Source organism: Molossus molossus, unplaced genomic scaffold (genome assembly GCF_014108415.1).
Source record: "Molossus molossus isolate mMolMol1 unplaced genomic scaffold, mMolMol1.p scaffold_m16_p_11, whole genome shotgun sequence".
Lineage (NCBI taxonomy): Eukaryota > Metazoa > Chordata > Mammalia > Chiroptera > Molossidae > Molossus > Molossus molossus.
The window spans coordinates 106,940,959-106,953,903 of record NW_023425346.1 but is presented as its reverse complement, the minus strand read 5'-3'; the positions used below and the strand labels follow the sequence as shown (position 1 = coordinate 106,953,903).

Sequence of the window (12,945 nt, the reverse complement as noted above, 5' to 3'; positions counted from 1 at the left end):
CCTGTGACTTTGTGTTTTTCAGGCAGTTTCTTGATTCGGACATGCCTAGGTATCATTTGTGTCCTGGCCCCTCCTTCCGCCTCTCCCTGCCTCCCCACCCGGCCTGGGGTTCAGTCTCCGCTTTCTGGTTCCTTCCACACTTGCTCCCCTCCCCCTCCTGTTCCTCGTCTTCCTCCATCTCCCTGACTTTTAAATCGCTCCTTCGCCCCCTGGCTGAGTCACTTCCTCCCCACTCTGGCTGCTTTGGGAGTCTGCTGCCCTCCCGCGGACACCGGCTCCCTCCGCCCCCGCCCTGCCCACCTGTGCCCACCTGTGCCCACCCTGCCGGAGGGCAGCAGGCATCCTGCATGCGGGCCGGCTGTCCAGGCCCCCCGAAAGGTGACAGAGAGGGGGAGGGAGGGAGGGGCAGAAGGAGCCACCCCGCCAGGCGGCCTGAGTGTGCCCCTCCCTGGCTGTGGCCACCACACCCATAGGAAGTAGGTGGACAGTGAAGCTGGGAGGGGCCAGGACGTCTCTGGACTCGCTTGGGTGGTCCCAGGTCCAAACCCCGGGAGGCACAGGTTCCTGAGCTGGGGACCCCAGCTCCCTGCTGACCCCATCGAGGCCCTCGGGGGTGGACAGCCTCAGTCCCTAATTCAGACTGTGTCCATGAGATTCGAGTCCGTTCCAAGGGGAGGGTCAAGGTTGTCACCTTCATGGCCCCTGTGGATGTAGCCAGAGCTCCACGTGGTGGTCCGGGGGTCCCCTGTGGGTAACAGGAAGGCTGCCAGCTTGAAGGTTTGGGCCTGTAAGCTACACGAGGTGGTGGTGGGGGGGTGCGACAGAACTGTCTGAGGCTGTGTCCTTGTCAGGTCCTGGCTGCGGTGGGTTATTGTGACTGGTTACCGCTGTGTGTCTCCGAGGGCTTGTCAGGCCCTCCCTGGGGACCCAGCGGGGTGAGGCAGGGACCTGCAGTGGTGGTGGCCGCCCTGAGGAGGGGCACAGCCCTGCAGGGCCTGGAGCAGGGGCCTGCCTCCCCGGGCAGTCAGGAGGGCTTGCTGGAGGAGGTGGCCTCCTGGCTGGTCCTGGAGGTGGGCCAGGCTGGCTGAGGCAGCTGCACCTGCCAGCAGCCTCCCGGTCCTCAGAAGGCACCGGGCAGGGCCGTCAGCTCCAGCTCAGCCCTGGCAGGGACCCAACATCGGGGCTGTTCTGTTGATGCGCGAAAGCTTCTGGGCCGTCAGTGTGACTGCCCGGGTGTGCGTGGATCTTCCGTGTAAGTTTGCGTCTCCGCGACCAGCTCCAGTGGTAGAGGGTGCTCAGGCTGGCCCCAGACTCCCTCTCAAGCATGGAGGTGCCCAGGAAGGATGGGGCGAGGTGCAAACAGCACCCTGGGGTCCGGAGGAGACCTGGCACCTGGGGCGGGGGGAGTCAGCTATCCTTGTCAGTAGGCCCTTCATCCCCCGAAGTCATGGCCTCACCCCTGCCCTCAAGCAGGGAGCCCGTCTCCAATTCCAGGGTACTGGGAGGAAAAGGGGGTCCTCAAGATCGGGCTTGAACCTTCGTCGCAGGCCAGAGTCGCAGGGCTGGGTGGCCCTGGGGACGAGCAGGCGGTGGGAATAGTGGAGGGAGGGTCCCGTCCCGGACACCTGGAGCGGTGCCCTTGGCTGCTGTGGCAGTGTGGACACACAGCAGAACCTTCTGGAACCCTGCGTTCCTCCCCCTCAGGATGGGTTGCTGTCAGCGCCTCCCGGGGTTGTGAGGTTAAGTGACACAGGTCTCTGCTCGGGGACCTGTGCATGGACTGTAACTAAACCTCATGACTGCCCAAGGTACCCAGTCAGTGTTTAATTACAGACACTCTTTAGAACATATAGCCTCTGAGCAAAAGGCACATTTTTATTTTCATTGATATTTTAGAGAGGGGAGAAGGAGAAGGAAAGAGAGAAACACCAATGAGAGAGAAACATCGATCGGCCGCCTCCTGCACGCCCCCTACTGGGGATCGAGCCTGCAACCCGGGCATGTGCCCTGACGGGAATCGAACCGGGACCTCTCAGTCCCTGGGACGATGCTCAGCCCACTGAGCCGCACCAGCTGGGCACCTTTTCCCCACCAGCTGCTCCCTGTTGCTGGAGGGGCCGCACTGGGATGCCGGGGGGCGGGGGGGGGGCTTCTCCGCGACACTTTGTTCAAGGTCTCCCCTCTCCTTCCCCTGACCCAGGGCCCGAGCTCCCTCCCGGAGCAGAAGGGTCCGCAGGACCCTGTAAAGTGCTTCGATATTGACCCCTCCCCGTCCCACCAGGTGCAGGATCCGAGTTCCCCAAACCAGCGGCCCCGTCTGGTGCCCCGAGGCTGCGTCAGCCCCCTGGGAAGGGCCCCAGTGCCTTGGATCCCCCGTCTGGGTGTGGGGAGAGGGTCCCCGCTGGTCTGGGCCAGGCCCGGGCATCCGCATCTCTAACAAGTTCCCACGAGGTACTGATCCGCAGGCCTGGGACCCCGTGGCTGGACCACACCTTCCTTCTGACCACTGCGTCTGAGGGGTCGGCTTCTGTCATGTGGGGCAGAGCAAGGGGCGCCGTGTGGAACGGGGCGCAGAGCGGTCCTGAGGGGACCCTGTGCTGCTCATCGGGAGGGTCCTGGCATGACCGCCTCGGCCTCCCAGCCACATCCTCTAGGCCCCTCTGGGTCTCCGTTCCTGCGGCGTGACTGAGGGGCACCTGGCGTGATTCCCATGCTGCACCCTGCAATCTGGGGCGCCCGCGTGGCTGCCACCCTCCCGTCCTGGGCACACCCACCGCCGCTGCTGACTCTGTGGGTCTGGGTGAGACGCTCTCTGCAGAGGCCTCAGGGGCAGGGGGCAGGACTGGTGTCCAGAACCCTCCCTGCCCGTGCTCCAGGGGCTGGTATGCGTGGTCCTTGAAGGCGCTGTGGCCACAGGCCGAGGCTGGTCTGCAGGGGCAGCACCCTGGCTGTGCCAGGTCGGGCCCTGGTCTGCTTGCACCTGGGTGTCAGGCAGTGAAAAGGCCAGGGGGGCCCACCTGCTATGAGACCCACCAGTCAGGTTTTGGGAGACACGTTAGGTGACTAGCGTCCAGTCAGGACAAAGCCACATTCTAGGCCCTGACTGAGGGCCTCTCCCCAGGAGCCTGTCCGAGGGGCCTGGGGCGCAGGTGGGCTTGCCCCTCACAGTGCCAGGCCCGGGCTGCAGCACAGTCCACCCATCCAGCCTCCGGGGCGGGCCCTTGGGCAGGCCTCCCCACTGCGTCTCGGCCTCCTGGGGGGCCTGGTAATTACCGTGGCAAAGGCGACACGAACGTGTGCCCCCCAGGCCCAGCCAGGGCACCGGAGTGGCAGCTCCCGTAACCCAGGGCTTCCCCTGCAGCCAGGGCACAGGTCTGTGGACGGGCCGAGGGCACGTGGCCATGACGTGGCGCTTGGAGCTGGGTGTTCCGGGGCCGCAGGCCTGGCCCCCAGGATGGATGGTGTCCCTCTAGGTCTTGGGCACAGCTCCAGGGGTGCGGCTGGTCCTGCTGGGGACAGACCCCGGCTCTCCCTGCAGACACTGGGCGGGGCTCGGAGTGGCGTGTCAGCCCGGGTCAGCTTGGCTGGGCAGGTGGCGGTGCTTGTTCTGACACACGAATCTCTTCTGTGTGTGTCTGTGTGTCTTGCCTGCCTCGTCTTTTAGCGGTGCATTCGGAAATGACACTAGGTACAGCTCCCGTCTCTTCCGCACTCGCTTGTCCTCCCTCTTCTGCTTTCCAACTTCCTTTCTCCTCCAGCGTCCCCCCGCCACCTGCCCCCGCTGTCCTCACTCTCCTTCCTCTGGGTCTTTGTCCTCAAGGACGTGTGTCTGACATGTGGCCCCGTCCCACTGCCCGGGGCCTTGGGCTGTGCCGCAGAGGAGGGCAGCCGAGACGCTGTCCGTGCCCTTGGGTCCTGGCTCCCTGGGCCCCTCCGCACCCCTGGGCCCCTCCGCACCCCTGGGCTTCCTCTGCACCCCTGGGCCCCTCCACACCCCTGGGCCCCTGCACACCCCTGGGCTTCCTCCACACCCCTGGGCCCCCTCCGTACCCCTGGGCCCCTCCGCACCCCTGGGCCCCTCCACACCCCTGGCCCCCTCCACACCCCTGGCCCCCTCCACACCCCTGGACCCCTCCGTACCCCTGGGCTTCCTCCACACCCCTGGGCTTCCTCCACACCCCTGGGCCCCTCCCTGGGCCCCTCCGCACCCCTGGGCTTCCTCCACACCCCTGGGCTTCCTCCGCACCCCTGGCCCCTCCGTACCCCTGGCCCCTCCATACCCCTGGGCCCCTCCACACCCCTGGGCCCCTCCGCACCCCTGGGCCCGGCTGCTGTGTTGATGTTTCTCAGCTGTGTCTCTGTGAAGATGCTTGGATGGAAACCGGGGAGGCAGGGGCCGCAAACCTCTGCCCAGGGCCCACAGGGGGCCACAGGGGCCTGGGGGGGCTGAGGCACACTCCCCACCTCCTCAATGCAGGTCACGTGCAGGAGCTCTGCGTCCGTGGCCCCAGCTGCCCCCACTGGGGAGGGGTCTGCCGGCCTCTGGCCCCTGCTCTGCTCGTGTGTCCCTGGGGTGGGGGTGGGGCTGAGAGGGGAGACCAGCCTGCGCTGCCCGCGTGGGGAGCCGGCGCCGTGGGCGGTGGAGCCGTCTGCAGTTGGCCTCCCGGTTTCCACACCCAGCATCCTCCCCGAGGGCCTTCCTCCCCGAGGGCGAGCGGGTGATGAAGGAGATGGGTCCAGGAGAGACCACGTCGCCTCCTTACTCAGGCTGGGGCGCCTCCCTCTCTGCGTGAGAGCTGTGGGCTGCCACGTGCCCCGTTGGTCCACTGCGGGGGGCAGCCGGGCTCTCCCTGCCGGTGGCACCCAGAGCCCCAGTCCTGGGTAAGGAGGGGTCTGCCTCTCCTGGACACCCACCCGGCCTCCAGACCTGTGACCCCAGCAAACTCCCTGCGGGTCGCCCACGTGTCTGTCTGTCCATCCGCATGCGCCCAGCCCAGCCAGCGTGGCCACGCTGTCATCGCACCTCCTCGCTCCCTCCAGGACCTTCTACCAGTTCGAGGCCGCGTGGGACAGTTCCATGCACAACTCTCTGCTGCTGAACCGGGTCACCCCGTACCGAGAGAAGATCTACATGACCCTCTCTGCTTACATCGAGGCAAGACACCTGCCCAGGGCACCCCACCGAAATCACCTGTCCCCTGAGCCCGAGGTGCTTGCCCAGGGCAGGAGGGCGCAGTGAGCCCTGGACGAGCTGGCGACCCTGCTGTGTTCCCAAGTTCTCACCACACCCTGCACCTTGAATGGCAGTCACTCCACTGCCTTACCGTGGGGGCCTGTTCTCCGCGTGGCAAGGTGGCTGCAACCCCACCAGACATTGCATCTGCGTTCCAGGCAGTGTGGAAACATCAGCCTCCTCCCCATCCCCTGGGTCTGACGCACAGCAGCAGGCTGGGCACGTGGGTGTCTCTAGTGGGTACAGCAGCCAGGAGTCTGGAGGTCTGGGGCATCACCGGCCCTCAGAGCCCAGTTACTGCGCAGACAAGCCCCCAGCACCCCCCTGCTGTCAGAGCTATGGGTGAGCTGCAGCTAAACAGACACCACGCCCGTCACCGCAGCGTGGTCTGAGCTGTCAGACACACAGCAGGGTGCAGTCCCACAGATGTTCTGTGCAGCGTGTCACTGGCTTTATGGTGAGGCAGCTGAGGCCCGAGGTGGTGAGGCTTATGTCTGGGGCCTCGGGGTCCCCTGCACGGAGCCCGGCCCTCGGCGGCCCTGGGAGGCAGGGTCAGGAGGGGGCTCCAGGGGGAGCGGACTTTCTCCCACCTGGCTCTGGGGCCCAGGAAGGCCTGGGCTGCAGTCAGGGGGGGTGTCCTGTGCCTGAGCCCCTGCTTCCATGTCCCTGCAGATGGAGAACTGCGCCCAGCCGGCCGTCATCACCAAGGACTTCTGCATGGTCTTCTACTCCCGGGACGCCAAGCTGCCCGCCTCCCGCTCCATCCGCAACCTGTTCGGCAGCGGGAGCCTGCGGGCCTCGGAGAGGTGAGCTGCCCGGGTGGGCGGGGCGCCTGGGCACGGAAGGACCAGACCAGGCTCTACTCGGAGTGCCCGGGCAGACTGGCCTGGATGAGGGCCGCGCTTGCCCGCTCCTGGCCCCTGCTCTCAGCCCTTCCCACCCGCCCTGAGGGTGGGGTTGTTGGAGGTCACAGGGCACATGGGGGGATACCAGTGGCATATTGGGGAGCCACTCTGCACCCCCAAGTGACCTTCCTCCTCGGGGGCCGTGGGGATCTGTGCCATCAGGGCCGCGCACAGGGGAGAGCTGGGTAAATGTGGGGGCCGGGCTGGGAGGGGATGCTGGACGGAGGCCGGCAGTACCCGAGGGTCGGACGTCAGGCACCAGGGCTGGCCATGCTCTGACACCCCCACCGCCCCTTCCGCTCTGGGGAGCGACGTCAGGGCAGCGAGGCTCCCCGCTCCGTCTCATGGACCCCAGTGTCCAGGCCACTCCGGGCGCAGCGGGGAGGAAGGGGTGTGGGGTCAGGACCGTGGCCTTGGGCTGGCCACGACCGGTCCTCCGAGAGGTCCATGAGAGGGTGGGTGGGGACTGTCCGGGTAGGGCCTCAGCGCGAGGGCCTGACACCCGGCTGCCCCGCGAGGCCACCACACTGCTCAGGGTGCCCAGCTGACAGCTGGGGATCTGGTCCTGGCATCACTGTGCCCCCTGCTCCCCACAGCAACCGGGTGACAGGCGTGTATGACCTCAGCCTGTGCCACGTGGCGGACGCTGGCAGCCCAGGTAGGCACCTGCCCCCACCCTCTGGGGCTGCCTGGGGTTCTCCGGGTCCCTCCAGGTGACCTCAGCTAAGCTGTCATCGGGGGTCCCTTCCCTGTGACATGTGTGCCTTGGGGCTGTTCTGAGGGCTGGGGGACGGCAAGCGGAGCCCACGAGCAGAGCGGGCAGAAGGGCGCAGCCGTGACCGCAGACGCAGAGCTGGACAGCTGCCGTGGGCAGCCCGTGGGGCCCTGCGGCCGGTGGGCCGAGGGTGGGCGGGGTTGGGAAGGGGCACTGCCCCGGGGCCGCCGCCTGTGCCCACGGGCAGCGACGTGGTCGGACGTCCCTGCAGGCATGCAGCGGCGGCGCCGGCGGGTGCTGGACACGTCCGTCGCCTACGTGCGGGGGGAGGAGAACCTGGCGGGCTGGAGGCCTCGCAGCGACAGCCTCATCCTGGACCACCAGTGGGAGCTGGAGAAGCTGAGCCTCCTGCAGGAGGTGAGTCTGCCAGCGCCTCGGGCCAGGCCACCCAGGACCGAGCCGGACTCTCACTGCCGTCAGGGACCAAACAGGTCCACTCCCGACCTAACGCCGCGGGTGTCAGCTTGCAGGCAGGGACCAGAAGGAAATCAGGGTGGGCAAGGCCCTCTGTTGCTTAAGTCGGGACCAGTGTCCAGCAGCGTGGACGGCGTGGCACGGAGGCCAAGGGAGGGCGGGCAGCGGGTGGGCCTCAGGGCTCAGGTGGGGCTGACCCTAGCAGCAAGGTGGGCTCAGGCTCTTCACTGTCCCAGGTCTGACCTGCGGCCTGGGCCCAGCGGGACCCCTCGCAGCCTCCGAACCCCAGCACAGCAGTGAGGCCTCGCTCCGGCTCTCCCGCGGGGTGGGGGGCCTCGCTCCGGCTCTCCCGCGGGGTGGGGGGGCTCGCTCAGCTCTCCCCCACGGTGGGGGGCCTCGGTCCGGCTCTCCCGCGCGGTGGGGGGCCTCGCTCCGGCTCTCCCGCACAGGTGGGGGGCCTCGCTCGGGCTCTCCTGCGCAGGTGGGGGGCCTCGCTCGGCTCTCCCGCGCGGTGGGGGGCCTCGCTCCCACTCTCCCGCGCGGTGGGGGGCCTCGCTCCGGCTCTCCCAGGCGGTGGGGGGCCTCACTTCGGCTCCCGCGCAGGTGGAGAAGACCAGGCACTACCTGCTTCTGCGTGAGAAGCTGGAGACCACCCAGCGGCTTGTCACCGACACGCTGTCCCCGGCCTCCAGCGAGGCCTCCGAGTCCCACAGCTTGTCCAGCGCCTCCTCCCCGCTCTCGGCCGATGGCCGACCATCTCCCCTGGAGGCTCCCAACGAGAGGCAGCGGGAGCTGGCCGTCAAGGTAATGGCGGGTGGGCGCATGGCCATGACCAGACCCCTGCAGGGCGCCGGTGGCCTGGCCTGGCCCTGCCCCTGTTGGCTCCTGTCAGGGCCGGGAGAAGGAAGGTCTACAGAGTCCCCTTGCCCGCCGCACCCACCGCACCCACTGCACCCACTGGAGTTTGGGAACCTTTTTCAATCTCCTCCCCAAGCAGTGTCATGTTCTCTCTTGAATACCTACATTGACGGGGAGCTTACCACCCCTGTCCCATGCCTTTCTGTGGCTGGGGGCCCACCGGGAAGGCCTTCTCCAGCCTCGAGCCTACCCTGGGAGGCTTCCCCACCTTGCCCATCTCCTGGAGGCCTGGAGGTGCTGCCCACCTCGTTATTGGGGCCTGAGCCCTGGACCCACAGGTCCTGGGAGGCTCCTGACCAGCGTCCGCTGTCCCGCAGTGTCTGCGTCTGCTCACGCACACGTTCAACAGGGAGTATGCGCACAGCCACGTCTGCGTCAGCGCCAGCGAGAGCAAGGTAGGCGCCCAGCCCCCCCTCCCCCCCCCAGCCCTCGGGCTGCACATCCTGCAGGCAGGGCTCAGCCCCTGCAGGGGTCCCCCCACGAGGCCCAGGACCGTCCCCTCCCTGTGTCCCCTGCAAAAGACTCTCCTCCGCAGCTCTCTGAGATGTCGGTCACCCTGCTTCGGGACACGCCCACGTCCCCCCTGGGCGCGGCCACACTCACGCCCTCCTCCACCTGCCCCTCTCTGGTCGAAGGGCGGTACGGAGCCGCCGACCTGAGGTGAGTAAGCTCCAGGCCCCCGAACAGCTTCCGGCTCTGCCAGCCGGCCAGCGGCAAAGGCCGCGTCCCGGGCACAGAGTGCGGGGAAGGTGGCCAAGGGGACAGCCACACACACCCAGGGCGGCCTGGCGGCCCGGGGCTGCGGGCGTCGTCCCCGATCTGCCCTGTGCCCGCCCGCCGCCCCTCGCGAGCGGGTGTCCTGGCCTTTCTGAGGCCGTTTCTGAAGCATACGTTCCAAACCGGTCGTGAGTAACAGCAGGAATGGGTCAAACGCGTGCAAAACAAGAAGCCCCTTCACGGGGCAGCACTCGTAACACTCAGCAGACGCGTGGCCAGACGCGGAGAACCCCGGAGCTCACGGCGGCAAACGAGGTCGCGCATCCTCGGAGCCGTGCTGGGGAGAGCCCCCCACGCTGCTGATTCCACTGTGTCCGACCATCTCGTTTAGATTCCTCCGCGTTTCCCAATGTTCTTAAAAACAAAAACCGGCGTTGAGCCCTCTGGCCCTCTCCAGAGACAGGACTCCTTGGCCCCCAGGTTGTCACTCAGCCTGGCGGGGGCCGGGGCCAGTCGCCTCTCTGCACAGACGGACCCCGAGAGCGCTGTGTCCACGTCAGCTCAGTTTTGGGGGTGACGAGTTGCTGCAGCCCCTTTTACGGGAGTGACGGGGAGGGGCAGAGGTGACGGGAGAGGGGTGCTGAGCCCTCCCACGCCGCCCCGTGATCCTGAAATCAGGCGGGCGGGCCAGACTGTGGGTGCGGCGGGCAGGTGGCTAGAGGTGCCCACGGTGGCCCTGGGCGCAGCGCTCCGCCGGGGGGCGGGGGGAGCCCTGGGTGGCTCCGGGCCGCGGAGGCCTCTGGAGCACGGCTGGAGCCTCCACCTTTCTCAGGACCTTGCAGCCCCACTCCCGGCCGGCCAGCCCGGAGCCGGAGCCCCTGCCGGAGGCGGAGGCGGAGGCCAAGAAGACGCCCTCTCCCGCCCGGGCCGCGGAAGCAGACAAGGAGCCGCAGCGCCTGCTGGTCCCCGACATCCAGGAGGTCCGGGTCAGGTGCGCAGCCTGTGCCTGGCCTGGGGCAGGGGCGGGGCAGGCAGGACAGGGCTCTGCGAAGGTGGTTGTCATGTGTCTGCAGAGGACCAGCTGGGCCACTCATGTGCCAGCCCTGGCGGCCCTGAGCGCCGCCGTCGGTGGGTGTGGCCGTGGACACGGGGACAGGGCAGGGCGGCTTCAGCATCTCTAGTTTTTCCCATTTTACAGCTGGGGACTGGGGCGCAGAGGTGGGGTGGGGTCCTGCCAGGTCCCTGGGGTGCCTCGGCCCTGGCGGCCCCTCTGGGAAGCCTACTTTCTGGCCCGTGCTGTGGCAGCGTGGCGGGAGGCCCCGAGTGGGGCCCCCGCTGGCTCCAGGAGGGCTGGAGTAAGCGGATGTCCTGTCCCCGCAGCCCCATTGTGTCCAAGAAGGGCTACCTGCACTTCCTGGAGCCGCACACGGCCGGCTGGGCCAAGCGTTTCGTGGTGGTGCGGCGGCCCTACGCCTACATGTACAACAACGACAAGGACGCCGTGGAGAGGTTTGTGCTGAACCTGTCCACCGCCCAGGTGGAGTACAGTGAGGACCAGCAGGCCATGCTCAAGGTGCGCCACAGACTGGCTGGCCGGGCGCGGAGTCCCAGGCAGGGCCAGGGGAGGGCGTCCCAGGGTCTCTGTCCCCGGGGCTCGTAGTCCTGGTGCCACCAGTGGTGATGAGGGCCAACAACGCAGTCCCACCCCCGCGGATGCCCACGGTGGGGGCTGAGCCACTCGGGGCTGTGGGCCCGGAGTCCAGCCCCCGGGCCCCGCGTTGCCCTGCCCCGAAGCACAGCCCTGGGTGTGAGTGTCAGGAGCCCTGGCTCCTTCCTTGGCCACTACACTGGCCTCTAGTGATTCCTGACCCCCTGGGGTAGGGGTGGGAGCGCAACCCACGAGAGGCCCAGGCTTGGGAGGAGGGGCTGCCAGGATGGACGGGCCCTGTGGACACATCTGGACCACAGCTGGGCCAGGGTCCCAGGGAATAGGGACACGGAGCAGCGGCCCTGGGCGTGGGAACGGACCGGGTGTCCTGACTGCAGAACCTTCCAGAAGGGAGCACAGTTCATTGAGTGGGGACTGGCCTTGCGCACTGTGGAGTTTGCACAGCCCCCCTGCCGTGGGCACCCTCCTGCCCCCAGACCCTCCCCTCCCCGTGCGGACCCCCGAGGCGTGGCGCCTCCTCACCTCCTCACCGCGGTGCCTTGCAGACGCCCCACACCTTCGCCGTGTGCACGGAGCACCGCGGCGTCCTGCTGCAGGCCAGCAGCGACAAGGACATGCACGACTGGCTGTACGCGTTCAACCCCCTGCTGGCCGGGACCATCCGGTACGCACCCCACCGGGCGGGCGCCCCCTCCCCCTCCGCTGGGCGAGGGGCGGGCACGGGCTTGTCCATGCTTCTGTTCGTGCCATTGCTGCTACGTGTATAAAAACCCCGAGGTTTTCCACATCACGTGCGACCCGGGCAGACCTTCCTGTAGGGAAAATGCCTCTGTGTGGGGAATAGTCAGCCCCACCCCGCACCCGTGACTCAGGCGTCTCCGTGACAGGGAACAGAGGTCGCGTCTCGGGCCGCGAGGGAACCAGAGGGGCCCCGGGCCATCGAGCTGCTGTGGCCTCCCTCTGCCACCTCCGGCCGCCCCCGCCACCCTGACCTCTGCTCCCTTCCGCCCTCCCACAGGTCCAAGCTCTCCAGAAGGAGGTCTGCCCAGATGAGGGTCTGAGCGAAGACCCCCCTCCAGATAGCCAGCAGGCCCAGGCTGCTGCCTCCACCGTCCGTCTGTCTTTGCCGCCCAGCCTTTCCCCCAGACAGCGGGCCCCTCGTCCTGGGGACGCCGCTGGGCCCGCGAGCCCACCTCCGGCCGGGGACCTGCACCACACGACCTGTCCGCCCAGCGGAGGCCGCATGTCGTGCTCCTTCTTCGAGAACGTGCCCTGGGGGGAAGAGCTGGGAGCCGCTGAGAGACCGAGCACCGGTCAGGGGGCATCGCTGACGTTCTAATATTTTTTTAAGCATAGACAGACTTATAATTAATATACGGTAGTTAGCAACATGGAAACAGCCCACTCAGAAATTAACTATAAGACTGTGTTCTATTTATAAGTATTTATTTCTAACGACCTGTAGGATTCAGAGGGATCCTGTCCCTGCTTGTTCCCACATGACCCTCCCCAGCCTCTTAGGGACAGACAGGGCGGCCGCCGCCTTGGAGGACCACAGTGAGGGTGGCCCCTCGGGACACCCGCCCGGGCCCGAGGCCTCTCCAGCTGCATTTGAGGCCGGCCCTTGCCCTGGGTGCGTGCCTGTGTCAGGGGGACCTCGTGCCGAAGTCCGAGCAGCACAGAAAGGGGTGTGTGCCCGCGCTAGCGTAGGCATGGGCACACCTCGCTGCGCAGCAGCCGCCCGAGACGAGACTCCTGGCAAAGCTCAGCCGCTCCGGGAGCGCGTGGGGGGCGAGGGAGGGGTGGGGCTAGAGAGAAGGGGCCGGGTCCCACGCTGGTGTCACGTGTCCAGGCGGGCAGGGCGCGGGTGGCGGGGTTAGAGGTCGTCCAGGGTGTGGTCCAGCTTCTGTGAGACCCGGGGGGGTGGGGGGTGAGTTTAAGGTTGCTCCAGGGAGGAAAGCCAGAAACTTTCCCTCTTTGCCCCAAGAGAAGAGCATCCCTGTGAGTGCCAGGTGGTCAGGTGAGGGTGCTGGGGTCAGCCACCGTCCAGGCCTCCCCCTTCTGCATCGGGGTGCCCCCATTTCCTGTTCTGGCCTCGTGACAATGTCCACCGGTCTCCTCTGCAGACACCCCGCCCGAGGGTGGCCCGGAGCAGGACAGGAGTCAGTCCAGGCTGACCGTCCGGCCCAGCGTCCTGTCCAGGCCGTGAACCCATCATGGAGATCATGGGGCCTGAGGGGGTCTTCTGTGACCTGTTCCCACACCCGGGGCACGGTTGGCCTCTTTGTAGCATAAGAACGAAACTGCAAAATTG

At 67.4% G+C, this 12,945-nt stretch overlaps 1 protein-coding gene across 17 annotated transcripts in view; it reads left to right on the top strand.

Annotated features, from left to right (window-relative positions):
* Positions 1-12,414, top strand: part of KIF1A (kinesin family member 1A) — a 68,081-nt gene extending 55,667 nt beyond the window's left edge. For 5 of the 17 annotated variants that reach the window (XM_036253830.1, XM_036253821.1, XM_036253823.1 and 2 more), the window contains 12 exons: positions 23-49; positions 5,041-5,155; positions 5,906-6,039; positions 6,735-6,796; positions 7,125-7,270; positions 7,931-8,131; positions 8,563-8,640; positions 8,781-8,905; positions 9,795-9,953; positions 10,343-10,535; positions 11,177-11,295; positions 11,650-12,414. In XM_036253830.1, the coding sequence (XP_036109723.1) occupies positions 23-49; positions 5,041-5,155; positions 5,906-6,039; positions 6,735-6,796; positions 7,125-7,270; positions 7,931-8,131; positions 8,563-8,640; positions 8,781-8,905; positions 9,795-9,953; positions 10,343-10,535; positions 11,177-11,295; positions 11,650-11,692 (1,402 nt within the window). In that variant the 3' untranslated portion in view covers positions 11,693-12,414. Of the gene's footprint in view, positions 1-22; positions 50-3,664; positions 3,689-5,040; positions 5,156-5,905; positions 6,040-6,734; positions 6,797-7,124; positions 7,271-7,930; positions 8,132-8,562; positions 8,641-8,780; positions 8,906-9,794; positions 9,954-10,342; positions 10,536-11,176; positions 11,296-11,649 lie in introns of all 17 variants that reach the window. The other 12 variants (XM_036253833.1, XM_036253822.1, XM_036253825.1 and 9 more) reach the window with 3 other exon arrangements.
* Positions 12,415-12,945: the final 531 nt, after the last annotated feature.